Here is a 21,707-nt window from a genome sequence, read left to right on the forward strand (position 1 = left end):
CTCTTTCTGAGAATCTTCACTACTAATTTTCTTCAGTGTACTCATCGGCTGCACGCAATTCGAAATTGACTAATCCAAAAAGCATTTCTGACACTTGTTCGCTGGATGCGCAAGCCACCTTCCCTTCCGTCTGCAATTCCTCTCGAAGTCGCCTCCGTTACTAATGACTTGGCACTTTTCGCAGGACAGCAGCAGCAGCAGCAGGAGCGGGAGCTGGGGGCTGGGTAACAGCAGGCAACCTGTGCCACGCCCTTGGCTGTCAGGCATTTGTCATATTTCTGTCAAATAAGCGCTTTTAATATTGATAGCTGCCGCTAAAGCTGATGCTGCCGCCTGCCACCTGCGACTGTCAACAGGATGTTTGCTTCAGCGCGTTGCCTTCAGCTCCAGATTCGACATTCCAGATCCGTGATTCCTGAGTCCTCAGTCCTCAGTCCTCATTCCAGAGTCCCAGCTCATTGCAGCTCTCCGGCGCAATCAGGCGTTTTATGTGAGCAGCTTAATGTGAATTTATTGCATTTCAGCCCGCCATCGCCGCCCGCTTCCTTACATAATGAGTCTCCATTTATTTCCTTTTCATCTTCTCACATTTTATTTTATATATTTCCTTTTTTCGCTTGCCCCCTTGAACCGAAATCAATAAGTATGCAAACGTCTCTCGCTGAGCTGCCAAATTTTGATTATGGGGGTTAACGATTCAACATTTTGAAGGGGTCAGCATAATGATCATGATGAGGATTTATAGGCGGCTGTTTGACTTAACTGTAGCGCCATTTGTTTGCATAACAAATTATAGAAGACAGAGAGAAGGCGAAACTAACCGAAACCAAAAAATTATGGAACATTAAAAACATTAACTTGCGACTCAAAAGTCAGCTTTAAGGCAGGCAGCACAGCTTGCCAAAGCCACCTGCGCGCCGTTTCCTCCCAATCTTTTGACCACCCGCTGACTCTGAATATGGAAAACAAAAAATTGCTCAAAAAAAAAAAAAATAAATAATAAAGAAAAAAATGATATAAATTTATTTATACTGCGCCCAGAGCTTGGGCTTCTTCCAGCTCGTGTGTACTCTTTCCTTTGTTTTTGGCTTCAAAATGCAAAATGCCAAAAGGTCATCAGCTTTTGGTACCCAGCATGAGGCACATATTTTTTCGCTGCGAGAGCAAAATTATTGCAACATTTCTGGTTTGGGAGGGCGCTGGGCCTGGGCTTGGGCATGAGCTTGGGCATCGGGTGGGGAGAGCATTCTTAGACGAGTTTTATTATATTCGGTTATGGCCTCCGGTTATGGGTTATAAAACTAGACTAACAACATCAATCAGGGGCTCTGATATGGCTTCAATTGAAGGCAATTAAGGGCTTGAGACTGGGGCCATAAAAAGCCACAAGATAGTGCACTTTTTGGCGGGAATTCAAAGTCGGTCTTTCCTCAGAATAAATAAATGCTGTTGATCCTACGTTCTCCCTAACGGAAGTACTATAAATATGGTTGGATGGTATGATTCCACAATGCTCATCTTGACATTGAAGTTGTTCACTTAATTTAATTATTAGCAGCCGTAACATTTTGTTTGTTTGCCGAATTCATATATGGTCTCCTTTTCGAGTCAATTACTGCCTAATTGCTAACCAGACTACATTTCGTACCTGTCCCATTGGATCGTGTCCGAGCAATCAATTCCTTAAAGTTTACACAACAATTGCGGTTTAATTAGAGTCATGCATACTGCATTATAAATGCCACTACCAGAGACATGTGTGTGATTTTCCGGTTCTGGTTTTGGGCCACAACCGAAGACTCTGGGAGAGACAGTTTTCAATATTTATTGCTGGGTGTGGCTAGTCCACATACACCTGGTATTAAAAAGGGGCTAGCCTTAGTTCGAAATACGCAATTAATTTATTGAATGCGTTCGCTCGCCTTCGGTTTTGTGTTTGTTTGTGGCCCGGAGGTTGTAAAATTTTAATGTCCACTTCATTATCTCGAATTGAAAATCTAATTACCAAAAGTGACTGCAGCAGTGTTGTCCCTGGGCCCGGATAAGATCCGTTCCCTTTTCGGTGTTCGGTTTGTTTTAGCGACAGTAGCCTGTCACGGGGACATTCTTGAAGTAACCAATATATTTGAGTTTCGGCGTCCTTTGCTGCAGCTGACGCCACAAAAGTCAACAATTTTTCGGGCTCAATTAAAGAGTCGAAGTGAAACCGAAACTCGGCTGCCGACTTGGCCAACTCGACTTGGCCGACTTGGCCTGACGGACTGGCCTTTATTATCTTGATGAGCGGCCAAACTATTTTACGAGCTCAACAACAAGTTAATTAGCCGTTGGTATTAATGCCCCAGTGGCGGCATCACAGAACGACAGTTGCTTGAAACAAAAATTTTATGTTGTCAAATGGATTTTTTCTGAATTCTCCCCTCGCTTCCTCCCATAATTAATGAAGACGCCTCGCTCCCCAGTCCCACATCATCGGCCTGGGCCTGGCAATTCATTCAGACTTCTTTTATTTCGTTTCCTTATAATTTTTATTGCCCACTGACTCCGACGACTATGCAAAAATTGAGTAAATATATACATCTGTATTTGCTCGGCTAATGATTATAATTAGATTGCCCCGAGAAGTGCTGCCGTCGACTTCTTCAAAAGTGGCTAAATCGATCATAAAGGTGGCTGAAAATAGCTTGGATGTATTTGGGGCGAAAAAATGAAGACATTTTTGTTTTCTTGCCTCGAAAAGCCGCGAAAATGTCAGCCAGTTAAAAGTTGTACCGACAGTACTGACAAAAGGTGCGTGAAATAACCATTAATTCAAAGTCCGAGCGCCTGGAAAGCGTGTGAATATTTTATTTATGTCGTTTCCGTTGAGCACCTGCACAAACACAAAAATACCAAAAAATAATGATAAATGAAATCGGCGAAAAATTGTCTCGCCTCGCTGTGCAAATAATTTTTAATTAAAAGGCAATTGCGCATACGCCGCATGGTCCCCTGAGATGGTAGTTAGATAAATCGTTAGACAGCCAAGTGCCAGCTGACACAGCTGTTGGCGACGTGTTGCAATTGCTATTGCTGTTTTTTTTTTTTGTAAATATAAATACATTTTCTGCCGCAACTCCACTAGAGAGCCAATAAAACGAACAATCCCAATTGTAATTTGCTTGGTCGCCTATTGAGCCGCAATTTGATTTGCCCGGCAACACCTCTCACAATTGTCTTGAGCTAAGGCCAAAAGTCAAACACGACTGCGACTGTCGATTAAGCCAAACGCCATCCAACAAATTAAATTAAGAAAACCGAAACAAAAGCTTTCAAGACAAAATCCTCAGGTATGTATATAAAATGCGTTACGAAAAACACGCCCACGCGACATTCAACAATTTGTTGACTGAACCCAACAACTGCAACAAGTCCGGACGGAATTTATTGTATTGTTGTTTTTGCGGTCGATATTCCGATGATGTTGCATTAAATTGTTGTTCGTTTAGTTCCTCCCGATGCCCTGCGTGGGCGGAAGATAGTCGTTTTAAATTTAACAGAAAAGCAACAAACAAGGTATTCAAAAAAAAGGCAAACAAATCGAGAGACCCGCCAAACTTTGACCCCAAGACACAAAGTCAATGGGTCGGAAGTGAAGGGGTTTATTTAGGGTTTGGGGAGTTTCAAGGAATTTGATTGATTTGTTACTGAAATTAAAAACTGGCAAACATATTGGAAATGTAATACTCATAAAAAAGTTCAAACTTTTTTGTATTCATCGACAACTAGAAACATTGAGAGATTCACACCACATTTCCCAACAAACTATTGAATCATTTTTCAACAAAATTCCTAATTGATTTCACGCTCTCCACAAAAATCACTTTCCCAGCAATTTGCGATTGATTTCCGCTTAGCTCAGCAAGTAAAAGTTCAATTCATGACATTTGGTCGACAGTTTTATTGGTGAATAATTGGTCATCATTGAACTATTTGTAGGACGGGTGGAAGCGCTTTTTCGAGCCATGATTGATCTATTCAATGCCAATGAAAATGAAAATAGAAACAAAGCAGCTGTGCCGGCAGACAAACAGGGAAACAAAAAAGGAAAAACAGAGAAGGAAAAACTAGTGAAGAGCCACGGGAAAACGGAGAAGAAATCAGCTTGGTCGCAGGGGAAATCGGCTGGTGAACATAAATTATTTGATATATTTGTCCTACCCGGTAGGCGTGGGGGTGGCGAGATTGGGCGACCCGAGTGTGTATTATAGAAATGATTATACCCGTTAAATGAATATGGAGAAGGGTATTCTCGGTTCTTCATAGATATGTACATACCTAGGTATGATTGTGCAAAAATGTATTTTAAAAGTTTCCTGAAGCTTCCACTTTTTATTGTTTTGTGATAACTCCTTATTTATAGACCAGAACCTATTCTTTTTGACAGAGTGTCTCATATTCCACACCCCCTTCCCGAGGCTCGCCACGTTTGTTGTTCTTTTCTGGCTGCTCGTTGACGAGTCAACCACTAAAATAATCCATTAAAGATAAACTAAAAGCAAACACTAAACTTTTGTGCTAAGCCAAGGAAAACCGCAGCGCACCCACAGCCCACGCACTCGATAATCAATCATTTATCAATGAGAGCGCGCGCGCCTTTCCTTTCCAGAAAAATGCACGAGTGTGTATTTAAGCTTTTAGTTTGCGTTTAACGCCTCATGGATTCCCCACTTTCCGGGGAATTGGATTGGTTCGGCGTGGGTTGGGCGGGCCGGTCCGGATGGATGGCTATATGATAGAGTGATATGTGTGCATGAGCGACTGCAACCGCGCATTATCCACAAGCCCTCTACCTACAGGGACCCCTGCCCCGATTTATAGATAAGAAATTCCACCCTCCGACAAAGCGGGAGGAGACTGTGGGAATTCTGGGGGGGGAAATACAAACCGCAGCTGCCACTGCTGGGTTTAATTAATTTTCTAGAATTTTGGGTTTGATTTGAATCTCGGCAGCGGCGACTGTGCAGCGTCATCAACATCAATTGTGGCAATAGCCGCGGGTTCTATTGATTTGTTCGAGATATATTATGGTGGGAATCCGAGATGGCAGCGCATCTATTTTGCATAGACATATGCGGGCGAGGACCATATGGGGCAAGCCATTTCAAATTTATGCAATTTTCCGGCCAGCCCCGACCGGGCCTCCCTCTAAATTATTGAAAATAAACGTGGTAAAATGTTTTCGATTTTGCTGACTAAAAACCCTCGTTTTATCTTATTTTTGCAGGCGGCGGAGCAGCAGTGGTGGCGCCAAACAAAATGTGATCCCAACAGTCTGGGATTATGCTAAAAATGCTCAAAGTGCGATATAAATTTTTACGAGTGTACGCGTTGAGTTTTTACGACTGTTCAGCGTCGGAGGGTTGTTGTAAAATTAAAGAAAATGCTCCTGGGAGGAGGACAATTTAAAACAATACAAGCTTAAAGCGGCGCGCAAGGAGCCGGAAATTGCATGCAGCAAGGAGGAGCAAGGAGGCGTGCCACCTAAAACTAATAGACGCCATTTGGTAACGGTAATTGCCAGGGCACACGTAAGCAAGTCGCCCCTTGAAATCCGTTCCCTGGAAGGGCGCCACCTCATCATTCTAACGAAACGCCATGGCCGTTAGCAACATTGTCTGCGAGTGGCTGAGGGCTTTGGGCCTGGCCCAGTACGCCGAGAGCTTCCTGGACAATGGGTATGATGACCTGGAGATCTGCAAGCAGGTCGGTGATCCTGACCTGGACGCCATCGGCGTGGAGAATCCTGCCCATCGGCACAAGCTGCTGAAGAGCATACGATCGCTGAGGGAAAAGGGAGCTGCCTCCGTCTACTTCATGCTCAACGATCCCAACTCGCTATCCGGCAGTATGGAAATCCTGTGTGAAACCCCGCCTAACAACGAACTGGAGCTGGTCCTGCGGGAGCAACTGGAGACGGACGGAGTCCGACTCACGGCGCATCCCTATTCAACACCGGTAAGTTTGATAATTTGACATTTTAAATTCCCACAATTATTGGAAGAAAAAGAGACCCCGTCCACCATATTCAACCCAAACTGAAAGCCCTGGAATATATATTAAAAGTATCAGCCCCTGCTGCCTTTCATAAAACTTTCAATCCCAAATGTTGAAAACCCCGCACACGACCGGTGCCTCACTGGAAGCAAAAAGTTCAGCCGGGGCTTTCTATTACGAAATCCAATTGCAAACAAAACTGAAATTGCACTTCCACACTGCCCCGCATTTCGGCACACTATCTGCATTTTCATTGAGTTGGGTTTTGGGGTTCGGAGCTCCGAGTTCGGGACTGGGTTCAACCGCCCGACCGCCCACAACAAAAGGGAACTGTAGCTGCTCCCTGGCGAAAAACTATTCAATGTCAGTTTACATACTTAAATTAAAATTCTCGACATGCGAAGCAGAATCAAATAATGGAAGGGAGGGCTGCCAGGGCTCTCAGGGCTCCCAGGGGCAGTTGCATCGTTGGCAAATGTCAACCCGGTCCGGTTCGGTCCGCACTTGACAGTAAAATGGAGAACATTTAAACAGAGCTCCCCATTCACCCGACTCCCCGACTTCCACCTCCTGGAAGTTGCAAGTGCTCAACACCAACTCTCCCAACTGACCAGTGGCCGGTTGCCAGTAGCCGGAGGAATGGCCCTGGCTTTGGGTTTAGCTTTGGCTTCGGTTCGACAGAAACCCCCGTATCCCGAGACTCGAGACTCGAGACTCGAGTGTCATGTTGCTCCATGCCGGTCTCCATTGTTCTCCACTCAGCAAGAGGCCCCATCCCTTGTCTCACCTGAATCCCTGAAACTCTTACTCCAACTCAAGCTGCATCACCATCTCCAACTCCAACTCCAGCTCAATTCCTGCAAAAGTATCTCCCAGGTAGGCGACATATCATGTGTTACCAAAAAGGCACCGATGGCCCCGAAAATGTATCCATTTTGTGACCAGGGTCCACGGAATGCACTGAAAAGTTGAGTACGACTTTAAAAGAGACACTGAGGTGCAAAAACTGTTTCTCCCAAAATCAAAGTAGGTGCATTGCTTTCATCCTTAAGTACCAAAGCTAAAACATTTTGTTAGTCAGCCTTAAAATTGCATTTTTCCCAGTGCAGAGAAGCATTTAAAAAAAATACCGCTTGCCTTCTGGCATCGGGTTGGGTATCTGGTTTTATTGCTGCCGCCGTGTTTGGGAGCCGCCGGCTTGAGTGTAATTAAAATAATGCCAAAGAGCAGACAAGTTGCCGGATAAATGGCAACATTTGACGGACTTCTTTTAAACCACGTTCCCAGGGATATGTAGCGAATGATAAAGAGGCAGTCCCGGCGGAAGTTTGATTTATTATGCAAAAATATTTCGCAGCTTTAAATTATGGCTCCCTTTCCCTCAGCGCCTTCCCGAAATAAACCTTAGTAGGATCAGTTTTCTCTCAGTCCTCTGTGATAGCCGAAGAATTTTGCACATCAATTCAGGGAAATGTGATTTATTTATATGAGACAGGATTAGGCAAGGGACCGCCGTCGGAGGATGTGGAGGGCCTCCAGACCCAAAGCTGGGCATCGTTGGCGGCACAAATCACGTCATTGAGTTGTTTTCATCAAAAGGGCAAGCATGCAAGAAGTATTTGGGAAGGGGTTCTCCGCAAGTCGGCCGAGAACATCTCTCATTCATTCATTCATTCATTACCTGCCAGGGAGTCCTACACTATAAAAAATATACATGCTGCTTGAAGATGCACAATTTGGTACGAATTATGAGGCACATCTTACCTGACCCCTTTTGTCTCTGTGGAGCTCCTCGTGCACTCGTTTGTTTTGTGTATTTTTATCCAAAAACTATCTCTGGGCCTGACGTTGGCTGCCTGACGACCGACAAACGGACAGGCGGACAACGAACGGACAGCCGTCGACGTCTTGCAGTTTTGTATCTGGGTATATCGCTGGCATACAATTTTTATTTATTACTCATTCAGCTGCAAAATTGTTCCTTAATTGCCCATATCAGCTGAGAAATGAAATTTATTACCTGGCGTGTGTATATCGCCAGTGTTCAGCGTGTTGAGCTCCTCGGACGGACCCCTTTCCCCACGACTCCCAGCCACTGCTGTCTGTTTGTATCTCTGGGCCTGTCTGCCGCATCATTATCAGTCTGAACCCGAGTCGGAGTCCAAGTCGAAGGCATCTTCAGCGGAAGATTCCCCCAGCATCATCGACATCATTAGTTTTGTGCGCCGTGCCGACAACGTTTTGTATATTTACTTAATATTGCATTCGGCCTTCTCCTGGTCAAGTCCAGAGTCGAGAGCTGGGACCCGGAGGAAGCTGGATCCGAAGCCATGGCCATTTATCTCCGAGTCCGAGGAGAGAAGCCTTCTGTGATTTCTGATTTCTTATGCCAATTTACTCGGGACCAGTCGTCCAGTCGTCGGTTGAGGCTGCTCCACATTGTTGGCTCATCCAGGAGCCAGCCCCCTCATTCTCATCGCCGTCATCATCCTCGTAGTCGTCGCCGACGTCGTCTGAAACCACCATAGATCAAAAGCAAGTTTGCTTTAGTTTTCCACACACGGAAAAAAATTGTGGTGATATCAAAGGTCCTATGTAATGATATTTAAACCATTTCTCACTGTGCTGGCCTGGCCCCCTTGAAGCTGTTGTATAATTTCAATTTATGGGCCTTAGCCTTGACCAGGTCAAGTTGGTTCAGTTTCGGGGTCGTCTCTCCTTTTGGCCGGGACTCACTCGACTTGACTGACTTTAAGTTATTCCTGCACTGGTTGGTGCTGTTGCTGGTGCTGGTGCTGGTGGGGCCTTTATTGATTTGTCCTCTTTGATCTTCTGCCTGAGCTGTGGCATGATTTCATTTTTATGAACTTGATTTCGGATTTTCTTCCGACGATTCTGCGCCTTTTCTTCGTTGGCAATTTTGCGTAGCGTGGCAAGTAATTGCCGCAATTCAATTTGTTCATTTTGCCTACGTGCTGTGTGGCTTTATTATTGTTGATTTTACTCACCCATTACGGCGGAGCTTTTGTAGGTTGGTGGGTCTGCTCATTATACTTTGGATGATGGGCCCTGAATGGAAATTAAAATAAAAATAAATTAAATAAATAAAATAAATTAAAATTAAAAATCGGCGTGGCCAAAGGAAGTGGGCTGCCCTTATTTATTTTTCTTGGGAAATTCGGTTTATTGTTTGCTTCGAAAGATACCCCACAGATTTCGTCTAGATCTTCGCTAGCCCACTAGCCACCCTTTCGCTTGGCCAATTAAAATTAGTAGAATCTTTAGCAGCTTGGCTGAGTCTCCTTTCTTCAACCCGCATTTCCTTGCATATCTTCTGATATATCTTGGCCTGCATTTAGCAGAAATAGAAGCAGAACTTTTGTCACTGCACTAATTAAGAAAAGAAAAGGGGAATTGTTATTCAGTTTTTCACCCTTTACCAGGCACCAACATCAAAGCAGCCAATTTCCCGGCGCCCCCAACAGAGAGGGGATGAAATTTGCATAGCTTTCACCATTCAACTTAATCAAGCATTTAACACCAAAAAGTAAAACTGCGAAACCATTCATTGCTCATAAAAAATTAAAGTCTAATTGTGCGCGGCAAAAGGAAAATGAGGAAATTGGTGAAAGCTTTTGGAGACTGGTGTGGGGGCGAGGGCGAGAGAATTTCATGTCCAACAGGGCAACATTGTATTTTTCGTTTTGTTTTTCCTTTCACACTGGCGGCCCCTAAACTGAATGGTCTGAAAGTCCGGTAACCGGCATCAACCGGGAAAACCCTCTTCAAAAAATATCCTGCAAACACAGGAGCGCAGGACGAAAAACGGAGGGGGGAGGACATCGGCAAACCGAACCGTTTGCTAACGTGCTGCGGCTGCGTGCTTTTTAATTAATTTAATTGCAATTTAATTACGCTTGCTATTTAATTAAACACATTGAACAAGCGAACGCGAACAAGTTGGCCGTTTCCAGCGTTTGCTCAAGCCCAATTGCATGTAAAGCTCCAGTTTTACTTTTTACCCCCGCCGGGGACCGGGGCTGAATCCATTAGCCCTCTCGAAAAATTTGGCAATAGTTTTGGTAGCTTAATTAGAGCGCCAAGTCAAACTTTAATTGATTTGTTATAAGAGGAGTTATAGGAGGATGTTGGCTTTTTGGGAGTTTGATTGTTTCAACTTTAAAGGGGGCATACACTTCATTTGTAATAGTAAGTGTCGCAACACCATGTCCTTTCAGTTCTCAAACTTGAACATTGCATCCTGCTTTCAACTACTGGCTGCTCCCCATAGGCTCAGATAATTTGCAGCTCCGTTGATAATTGACGATTAATTTAATAGAATGCCCAAGTTGGGAGTTGTGGCCAGCCAGCAAAGTACTCTTTCTCCCGTGGATGTAGTCGGCATGCTCAATTGTGCGAAGTTATTTCGCATTCGCCGCAAAGTGGCACCAAAATGCTGTCGTCGCCTGTCGCCCGGCTGTTGCTTTTCCCCTGGTTTAGAACTAAACAACTTGCCACATGCTTTGAGGCAGGAGCGGCAGCGGTAGCGACAGTTGCAGTTGCGGCAGTAGAGCTACAGCCGTGGACTTGGCCTTACTTGGAGTTTATCTCATATTTCACATGCCGCCGCAATTACTGCCGCGCCACAACAGCAGCAGTAAGTAGCTCCCAGGCCCAAAACAGTTTCCTACACTCGAAAATATGAGGTACGTTATGGATTTGGGGCTCAGTTACTCGCAAGAACTCCGGCAATGTTTCGCAAGAATTTTAAAATTATTTAATAAGTAAAGTTGTTTACTTGTCAGGCTTCTTGCAATGATACATCAATTTAATGTCTCCCAGGGGTTTTGTTTTGAAGGCCTGGATGTAGCTGGTAATTTCCCCCAGTGCAGTGTCAACTGGCTGGAAAAAGCAAAGAGCCAGAAGAGTAAAAGCCGCCGTGTCCGCTGCCTTGAAATGTTTCATAAATACTTGAGCAACGCGGCAAACATTTTGCTTATAAATCAAAAAGTGACCACGGCGGCGGCGACTCGCCTGCTGCAGTTCCTCCGTCCCGTTCGCTCACTTTGCTAGCTCGTTGACAGGCGCTTATAAATCTTGTCGCGCACTTCTCGGGCAAGCCAGCCATCCAGCCAACCAGCCAACGAGCTATCCAGCTTTCCAGAGGTCCCTGGTTAAAACCCAGAGCCACAGCCAGAGCCAGAGCCAGGCCACAGCCCAGCCTCCGAGACGCAAGTCCGAGTCCGACTTGGAGTCGGCCTACGCCAGGGCCACTTGTGCGTTTCATATAACCAATTACAGAAAACAGTAAGAGACAGTGCGAGACAAGGAGTAGGACAGGCCGAACGGGAGCAGGCGGAGGGCAGTCGGCGGTACCAGGATGAGCGGAGCGGATTCATCTTGTCCTTTATTCAATTTGTTTCCAAAGTTGTGTAGGCTTTCTTACTTGCCCTAACAAATAGTATTTTGAATTGCCCACAGCTTTGGTAGTTGCTGGTGTACTTTTCCCTTTTATTTTAAAAATTATTTTATCAGAGACTCTTCAGTCCTCCGTCGTAAACCTATTTAATGGCGTCCTAAATTTATGCTTTTTCATTGGCAGCTGTAGTAAGTAGGTTGGTTCGGCGGAGCTAAAAAAAAAGGGGGAATACGATGGCTAAACAAATCGCATTCGAGTTGACATAACTCGCTGTCAATGTGTCGTCTAAATGTCTCAAAGTTGCTGCTGCTGCTGATGATGTTGCTGATGTTGCTTTGCAGTTGCTGATGTTGCTGTTGTAGCAGCAATTACACATTTCACAATTGTGCCACGCTAATGATGGGAGTCCCACGTCCAGAGCGCCGTTGACAACTGCCTGTAGATTTTTGTGACATTAGCCAATTGTACAATTGCGTGGAGTGAAAGGCGGCCTAGAGTACGGACTTCATCGGTTGTACTTCTGTGGCCCCTCTGGCGCCCCCCTCTGGCTGGCACTGTCCTCGCTTTTCCTCCGCCTGTGATCTCTGACTCGGACTCTGCTTTGGGTTCGGGGTGATTGTGCTGTCCGGCGCATTGATATGCCCGTCGCTGCTAAATGTCAATTAATGTCATCAACTCACTAGTAGTTGCCGTCCCTCGCTGGTTGCCTTTACTTCTTTATGGTTTTATTTTCTGTTTTCCTGTAGGTACTTTTGCCTTTGAACAGCTTTGCTTTTTAATTGGCCAGCCTAGATTTTAGTGGGCGTTCTCCTCGGGTCCTGGGACTGGCAGGGCCCGACAGATTTCACTGCTCTTGACTTCGGCGACTGAATGGCTTACCGCAGCAAGTGAAAGTTGTTTACCTGACACATTTACTGCCCAGCATTAGTGGAAGGCCCATTCAAAAGGATTTTCCACTCCACTGCACTGCACTCCACTCTGCACCCAGCTTCCTGGCCATCTCCCTGGCCTGCTCCAGTTTCCGATCGGGCTTAGAAGCTGCAGCTAATTAGAACAGTTCCAGGTTGCATGCATAAATCACACATTGCACAAGTGGGACGGAGGAGAAGCGCGCAGATGCAGCTTTGGATTGCAGTTTGTGTTTGCTGTAATTAACAAGCAGCTGCAGCGATTAGAAACGAGTTACCAAAAAAGAGGAATGCTTTGCCACCTCATCCGACTAGCAGATACTTTCCACTGCTGTGTTGACATAGTCATGTATCGAAAATCCGTCGAATGGCATCTGCCAATCAAAACTAGTGTCCTTTGGAGAGTGATGCCAAATCACGACTTTGATTTCTGAAAAGCATCTCAAAGCGCTTAGTTATTCCTCACCATTCATAGTTACAGGGTAAAATGGTAAATTTCAGTGCATTGAAAAGTGTGGCAGCTAGATGGGAGAGATACTGAGCTGGCAGGCTTCTTCCCCCAAAAAACCTGGTTGGCAAATGTTGTGCAAATAGTCACAGAACTGGGTGCAAACGCAGCCCGAGGCCAAGTTGGGGCTCTGGGGGGGCTAGGAGAAGGAGAAATCTCATCTTCAATTCGAGCAGTTCCTGCCTCGCTTGGCTTTCTGTACTGGATTTTCGGGTCGCTTCGGTTTTTCATTTTTGCCTTGGCCATGTTGTCATAATTCTACCCCGTGCCGAGATGCGAGATGGATGTACATAGGTGAGGGCTTTAGGGGCTATCCGGGCGTTCACGATTCGAGATGTTGTTTGGCTTACACTAAGCGACATAAGCATAAATCTCACTTACCTACAACTTGATTTACTTACTCATGGCAGTCCACCCTCAGCCCGGTCTGTCTTTCTCCGACTGCGACTCCCACTCCCACTGCGACTCCCACCCTCTACCCCAGTCCTAGTCTCTTTCTGCTGCGACGTCATAACGAATGTGGCCCTGTCAACATTTCAACTTTGCGCCATTTATGTTGGTCAGCCGCCTGCAGTTTTCCGCTGAGCTTCGGGCTTTGAGCTCAAAGTCGTCGACTTCGATGTGTGTTTTTCTTCGAGTGTGTGATGGTGTGTTGTGGTGTGTGGGTGTGAGGACTTCACGTTTATTTCTGCATGTGCCCTCAGTCTCTGAAACTGTCCCTGGTCGTAGGCGTAGTTATCCACTCCTGGCACAGAAAGAAATCTGCCCTTCAAAAAGAATATTTAAATGACGATAATTGTTAATTATTTTCAACAATATAAGTTCCATTTACAAGATGAGTTCTTCGTAAACTGATTGAAACTTAGTCATTTCAAATGGTGACCACACTTTCTCTCACTGCAAGTGTATCTCATGGGTTACTTCATAAATTTATTTCCTGTTTTATGGTGGTCCCCTCTTTCTTTTTCGTTACTTATGATTCATTTGGCAATTTGGGGTCGTCTGACATTTGATATAAATGTTGAACATTTTGTGCAGCCTCACAAGGATTTGCATAATGATGATGACGATGGCTTCGTCGATGATCATTGGGAGCTAGACTAAATAGGATGGGGCTTTCACCCAATCGCCGTCATTGGAGCGTCGTCGGCATGGGTTAAGCCGTCAGCTTCTTTCACATGACACGCTGGGGCCATAAATTTGCATTTCACCCAATCCAAATCGGCTGGCCACGTCGGCTAATCCCCGGGCTCCAAAGCAGCCACACCTCGCCGCTGCTAAATACATTTCCATTTAGGTGCCGGCGACCACCTGCACCATTTTATCACCTCCTGCGAAGGTTGGCAGAAACCAATTTGGAGCACCCACACAAAGGAGGAAATTTAGTTGTTAAACTCAAACAATTTCAACAATATTTCTGCGCATAAATTGCCGCCATTGGAGGGACACTTACAACCTCCGCCGCCGTCGTCCCGTGTTTTTCCGTTGACATTGTTGCACCACTCAGTTGCATCCGCTGCAACTGTCGCACATTGCACAGTTCAGTTTCAGTTGTGTTGCGGTGTCTGCTCCCCTTTTTTCCTCCGTCCTGCTTTATTTCTTTCAGCTTTATTTTTTTGGTCACTCAACGACTTTGGTTGGGGGTCATAAATTTCAGCTTGGCGAGGGAGGAGGGTGCCACGACGACATTTTGGCATTTCCCTGCATGTTGCTTCAAGTGAATTATGTTTTGCAGACGCAACTGCAACTGCAACAGCAAAAGCAATAACAATCAGCAACTGCAGCAACAATGAGTTCTCATTTATTTATTTGCATTGAACTGTGGGCTTAATTACGGCCCAGGGGATAGGTGGTCATAAGAACCATGGCAGAGTTATTATTGCTTCTTGTTTACTATGCCTCTTTAAAATTTGAAAAATGGTGCTAGAAGAAAATCAGGCGTCGGAATCGCTTGTTTAATATTGATCCTATCTAATTACCCTTCTAAACCCATTCCTTTGGCTCTTCAACTTCTGCATGAATCCAATCCTTTGTCAGCCCCCCTTATTTCCTCGATAATATTACACTTTCATTAGCCTCGCCGCCCGTCGGCTGCTTAATTCATTTTAGTTGATTTTGCCGCGCGTGGCATCCACCGAGTTCTGAGTGGCGAGTGCAGTGTCCAATATCCAGCCGAATTTCGAGCCCCGGACTTATCTTAAGCCCGTTTCTGGGCGTCTGTCTGCCTTCCCAGGCGATTCGCTTTGCTTTGATGCTCGGGATGTGAAGCTCGCTCATCAACGGGTTTGGCTCAAGCATATCAGTTTTCATAATTGGCACTGCCCAGAGTACCAGTTGTTTGTGTTGTTGTGGCCTTTGCTGTGCACACATTTCATGTTCAAGCTTCCCACTCAAGTGGACATTTGAGCCTCCTTTTGGGCCAGGTCTTTCCTCCTCCCGTCTCCGCCAAGTTGCCTGTCCGTGTTGTTGTTTTGTTGTGCGAGTATCTCTGCTGATATGTGCAGCATCATCACCTCATTTAGATATGCGATATGCAAACGCTTTGGCTACGCTTTACGACAGCAGCAGCAGCAGCTCCTTCCCTGCGACTCCGGAGATGTATCTGTATCTGGGAGTCTGCTTTTTTCCATTTGCAGCTCGGTTGTCGTTGAACTTGACCCTGGGGCTAAGCCAATGAAGAACATGCCTCTTAAATGCCACAAAGCAACGAAGGCACAGGAAAAAATAATCCAAAGTTTTGGGATTATATGAAAATTAATTTAACTTCAAGTTTCTTTAATCTTTCCTTTTTGGTCATCGTTACTTAATGAAGTTCTTCTTTATTTTAATAATATTTATACATTTTTTGATACAATATTTTGTTGTTTCTGGTGCAACTTACCTTGGATGCTGTGTCCAGTTCTCCGTTTTTAGTTCGTGTTCTTTGGTGCCAACGCGTTGCACTCGATGAAATGAATTGGTTGACATTAGTAAGCAGACGAGCGGTGGTGCGATGGTGCTGTTGCAGTTGCAGCTGAAATTCTAAACGAGCCGACTGTAGAGCCTTCAACCAAGGACCCATGTAGTCCGGACCATGACCATGACCACGAGGTGTGAGATGTGTGAGAAGTGGTTGTGGGTCTTAGCTGCCTTTAAATGGGGTATATATGTCGGATTGTTTAAGCGAAAATTGAGATGAAGCTGGACCGCTTAGGTTGCGAATGGTCAGCCCGATAAGATACGAAAATTGAATTGGCCGAAGCTGTAGCTGAAGCTGAGAGTTGTGTGAAGAGGAGCTACCACAAAATATAGAAATTAATCAGAATAATAAACATAAACTGGCAAATAGCTGCACGACACTGTGAGCTTTAGATAACTATTAATAATCGTACATTATTAAAGTTTTGACAGATTCGTTGGCCTTTTTGTGGCATTTAATTTTAAAATATTTCCTCATTGGAGCTCGTTAAATGCGGCATGACCGAGTTAAGTTCATCAGAGCAATTAGCGATGCATTTCGCGGCTCTGTCTCCAACTAGACGGCATAAAGAATTGACTTCCATCTGTCATGGCCTATCAAAAGTGTTGTCACTTCACAGCTGTCTGAGCTGCTCAGGCCCGATTCATATCAATTTTCATGTAGTGAAGCCACCCCCACATAGCAGCTTCATTTCCATTTCCATATCCATATCCATTTCCCAGATCCCCGAGTTGTCGCACATTCCCAAACACTCCACTCAGCGGCAACTAATTTCGCATGCCCTGCCAGCAAGAGTCGAGCACTTGAATCCCGCCTCTCCCGGCAAAAGACAAAATGCATAATAATTTCCATCCCCCACTCCCGCATCCAACACCCAGCCGGCGGAGTCGGGACTCAACCCAATTCCATAAAGCGAAAATCTCAATGGGTGCTCCAGGGAGGAGTGGAGGGATCTGGGAGCTGGGATCCGGGGCTGGGGCCGGGATCCATATGCTAAAACGAATTCGCCGTGGCGCACTTGTCTAAAATGACATAATTTACGGCGTAGCGCAGTGCCGCAGCAACGCCCACCCAACAAAAAAGGGCAGGAATTTTATAAATAATATTCACTTGTACATATGAAAATTACCCATATAGTCGTAAAAAATACAGTAAAAGAAACGGGGGATCTCAAAAGGGACGCTAGATTCCCTTGGGAGCTTAAAGTTGAGGGACATCAGTAAGAGTAGTAAAAGTTCTTGGAATTCCTGGAAGTGAGGTGGAACTTATCAAACGTATTCCCCACTTGATTGCTAAGATCCATAACTTGTCTGGCATGTCCTTTATGGTTCCTCTAATTAGCGAACACGAGTTTCCCACAGTGCATGTGCGACTATGCGACTGTTTCGAATGTATTCATAGGGCCTCGTACAATTTCTTGACGGTGCTCAGATCCGACTGTCTGTCGGCTTGCTCTTATTGCCAAATAAATTCGTGCAGTAGTGAAAATGAAATGTGTAAAATATGTGGCACGACTGACTGTCTGAGCCGCAGAAAAGCAGCAACAGAAACCGAACAGAAACAGCAAAAAGCCAAACAGCCAACGGCCAACAACACGGGGCAACAACCAACAGCCGGCGGCCAAATAGGAGGAGGAGGCCTTGCCCCAAACTTATGGCCCTGCTCCGGGCAAAAGCCATTTTTATATGGTTTTCACTTTTTGTATGGTGTGCGCTGTCTGTTTCTGTGTTGCTTGTTGATTGTACTTGCAGATGCAACACTGCCCTGCCCCAAAACTGGAGTCTCGGAACTCCACCAATTCCAGACTCTCCCGTTGGCCGTTGCCAGGACCCAGTTTCGGCTGCCGCTTCTCCGCCTCTCGGCCTTAATTAACTGCTTATGAATCTGCATATGCAGAGGCAGTCATCGTCGTCCGACCTCTTTGTGTGTAGGTGCTGCTTGTTGCAAACTCAAAATAAAATACAAAAACTCAGGGAAACAAGAAACACAGAAAAAACTACAGAGAAGCGAGAAGCGAAACCAGAAAAAAGAGAAAACAGGATGCTCATTTAAATATTTAATGAAGTGGCCGTGCTGGGCGCCGGATATCTAGGCTGCTGCTGCTGCTAATCGTGCCAAGCTCCTCACATGTAACAGTTTCGGTTTTTTTTTAACACTTTGTTCTCTTTTTGGATCTCCCCTCTTGACCCATTTCGAGGCTGTCTTTAATTAGAAATTAATTGCAACAAGCGACGAGACGAAGAATGCAAGAAAGCCAGATGCTCTTGCATCTTCTGCGAGATGCGGCGCCCGCAGCGCCTTGAATTGACGGACATGGGCTCGTTTCCAGCCATGACTTGACTTGACACATGCCAAAACAGGCAACGAGCTATGAGCCAGATTCAGTTTTTTACCGAATCTACACCGAGAAGCTCTATTTCTGGAGCTCACAATGCCTATATCAGATACTGTGAGGAGGCCATAGGACACTTTTTTGCAGTGCACGGTCCTGGCATTGAGTTTGTAGTTTATTTATTTATTTTGGTTTGCATTACATGGACATGCCTTCAATTCAGTTGGCAACACCTTTCAGTCAAGTCATGGTCTGTCTTGGCTGTTTTTGAGACCATTGTCTGGCGGGGTTTCTCTCTTCCCGCACCGCCCACACAGGGTTCAGGGTGATTTTTGCTTAAATTTATATTTATTTTTGCCTGGCTGCCTGTTGGCTGTTGGATGTTGTCGGTTGGCTGTTGGATTGTTGGATGGACCTCATGTTGTTATCATGTGACATATGTGCATCAACGCCCCATGTTCGTTCGAGGCCTGTCAACGCGGCCAAGGAAGAGAGACACCCGTGGTGGTGGGGCTGATTTCGGGGCATCTGAGGAGGGGACTGGGGACTGGGCCAAGATTTATGCTGACAACTCGGTGTTTGATTGGCAAATGGATGGGGTCGAAGCCACCGCGTCGTATGCGTAATTTGACAAGTCTTAAAGTTGCCAGTGATTTAATGCTGGGGAATATACCCAGCTCCACGGCAGCAAACTGCGGCACCAGAGAAGTGGCAACTTCCGCATGCCACTAATTGGCAGGAGGGGGAGGAGCTTTGAGGGGCGTTTGAGCCACAGGGGGCATCCTGGGCTGGCAATTAACCCGCATTGCCCCAAGTCGGTAGTCGGCAGTAGTCGGCGGGTAGTTGAACTCCAAGTCGGGCTTTTGTTCTCCCCCAGTCTTCTCTTTTTTTTGGCAATAAACTAATGAGCGACAAAATGCAAAAGCCGCAGACTGACGAAAAATGGGGCCAAAAGGAGAGGCATTCACACTTGGCATGCAAGGTGTACATGGAAAAAATTTCGATGAACCATAAAGAGATGCAGTTGTAATCTCAGAAGCTATGAAAGCAAGAAACGCCTAGGAACGCGTAGAAGATATTTTCAAAGCACCCTTGATATGCTAATTATTCAATATCAGAGAAGTCAGGTTATACACAATGGAAAACATTTTTGCAGTGTAGAGTTCCTTGCACTGGTCCTTAATTAGAAGGCAACTCCCAGCATCCAAGTTGGCTTAGACGATGACGATGACACCCAAACAGCTTGCAACTATGCACTATTAACCCTTTGTGCCTCATGTGACTGTCTATCTGTCTGGCTGGGTGTGAGGGGATCTGAGAGTGCATGCGGGTGTCCTCGGCAAATCTCATTTAGCAATTTAGCCGCACACCCACTCACAGGCCTTGGTTTCTGTTTCTGTTTCTGGATTCTGGATTCTGGATACTGGATACTGGATCCTGGCATTCCCAGCTCACGTCCATCAGTCGTTTGCTCGTTTGCCTGCTCGCTCATTTAATTAACAGTCGCGCGCCACGCCATGAGTTCTCCCCAGACAAAAAGGAAAAACATTCGAAAGAAAAAATAAAGGAGGAGCAGGAGGCTGGGGTATGTGGTCGGAGGGAGGTGGTATGGGGTCTGAGGTCTGAAACCGAAGCTGGAACTGAAACTGAGCCTCCACCTTAAGGCGTGCTTTTGATGCTGCTGCTGCAATGATTCTTTCTTTTGGGCTCTCCTCTTTTTGCCGGCAGATGAGCAAGTTGCATGTTTTTTTAATTATGAATTATCGTTCCGCCCTGCCTCACTGACTGACTGACTGCTTCACATGGAGCTTGTTGCATTTAAATGACATAATTACGGCGCATAAAGCAACTCCCACGCAGACCGGGGACTAGGCGAATGGGCGGCATTTCAAAGGTAACAAAGGCAAATATTTGCTACACTTAAAGAAGAAATCGACAGTCTCCCAGTCGAAAGGGAAAAGTACTTCTTTTAATGCCAAATTTTTTGCCAGTGCACCGACGTCTCTAGTACTCCGTAAATTAATATTTCCGAACTGGCGGCAGACAACTTGAAAAATTCCGCACAACAATGCTACACAAAAAAAATCTTTATTCTCTATTTATATTGTATAACAATTTTTATTTGCCCCCCAGGCAGCCACTTAACTGCCACGCCTCCTGCAGACTGCACTCGAATATAATATTGTTTTTTTTTTGCCCCTTTTCGGAGGTGGCCGGAGAGATTCGCAAAAATTTGGACAATTGAGAGCGTATTTGAGCGTTAAGGCGCGTATTATGTGTGCAAATATATTGCAAGCAAAAAAATTATTTCAATTTTATTTGATTTTCGTGTATTTCCTCGCCCCCCACTCTATTTTTGCGGAACTTCAGAGTGAAGGCCACTTGTGAAAACCATTTTCATTATGAGTGGTGGGCAGCCAAATAAAAAGCCAAAGTGGAAGAGTGGAATAAAAATAAAATGTATAATAAAACTGCAAATAAAAGGAATAAAATACCGTATCGATTGGCGAGAGCCGCGCACACCCACACATGCCACGAACATATCTGCCATAATAGTCGATGGCCTAAACAAATAAAATGATGGGCGCCAATGAAGCGAATGCTAAAATGTTTGACTCTGTGGCAGAAAAAACACATTTTTAAAGGTGGGGCCTGTGTCTGTTGATTATCAAGTGCGGCACTTGCCGGCTCAGAGAGCCATAAGCGATTGATTAGATTGATTAAGTTTTAATACGAATAAATAAAAAATAGCTGGCCGTGATAGAGATACCATAGATTTCGATTGAAGTGCAATGGGTCTGATGAAGCCCCTGAGCGCTTCGCTCTTTGTATTGCATTTTAGCTCAATTCTGGTTGAAGTATTTAACTTAATTGAAATTCTGTTTGACTTTGGGAGCGAAACCTTAAAAAACGCTCAAACAATGGCCAGCAATGCCAGTGGCTAAATGAAACTGTCGGAAGAGGATAAGAGACAATGGGGATAGGATTTAGCAGGAGCTTAATGGGAAACAATGTCACTGGCAGAAAATAGCTAAGCTTAACTCATCTGCGTGCAATTATTTCACGCACTAAATGACAGACACTCGACTGCAAATGCAATTAATATGCTCGAAACCTCAAACGGAAAAAATTTAATAATAATTGAAAGCTTTCGAATAAAGGCTAATTAACTATCGATTGATTTTTTTGAAGAATTTCATTTTTTCACTGAGAGTCGGTGAACAAAAAATATTACACGGCAATTATAAATGCCGGCCAATGGGTTTTGCAATTAAGCATCCAAAGGACCGCATATTTGCATTAAAATGCCTCGCAATATTAGCAACAGAATCAAAAATAGTTTTTACCATAACCCATTCTATGAATATATTTAAGCTGATTAATAAAATGCGAAAATTGTTTGCAGGCTTAAATAAAATTCAGAGAGAAATACTACTGGCGGGAGTGGGCGAAACCGGCGAACGTGCCAATGCATAGCAAATGATTGTTACAGCCATAGTTTCCCCATTATAATATGATAATTATATCGGTGTAATCTGGAATCT

The 21,707-nt window shown here is 45.0% G+C and overlaps 1 protein-coding gene across 1 annotated transcript in view; it reads left to right on the plus strand.

The window, feature by feature from the left end:
• The first annotated feature begins 5,373 nt into the window (after positions 1-5,373).
• Positions 5,374-21,707, plus strand: part of LOC6500852 — a 106,973-nt gene continuing 90,639 nt past the window's right edge. The window contains exon 1 of the mRNA XM_044714030.1: positions 5,374-5,997. Within this exon, the coding sequence (XP_044569965.1) occupies positions 5,638-5,997 (360 nt within the window). The 5' untranslated portion in view covers positions 5,374-5,637. The remainder of the gene's footprint in view (positions 5,998-21,707) is intronic.

The sequence above is a fragment of the Drosophila ananassae genome, chromosome 2L, assembly GCF_017639315.1.
Source record: "Drosophila ananassae strain 14024-0371.13 chromosome 2L, ASM1763931v2, whole genome shotgun sequence".
NCBI lineage: Eukaryota > Metazoa > Arthropoda > Insecta > Diptera > Drosophilidae > Drosophila > Drosophila ananassae.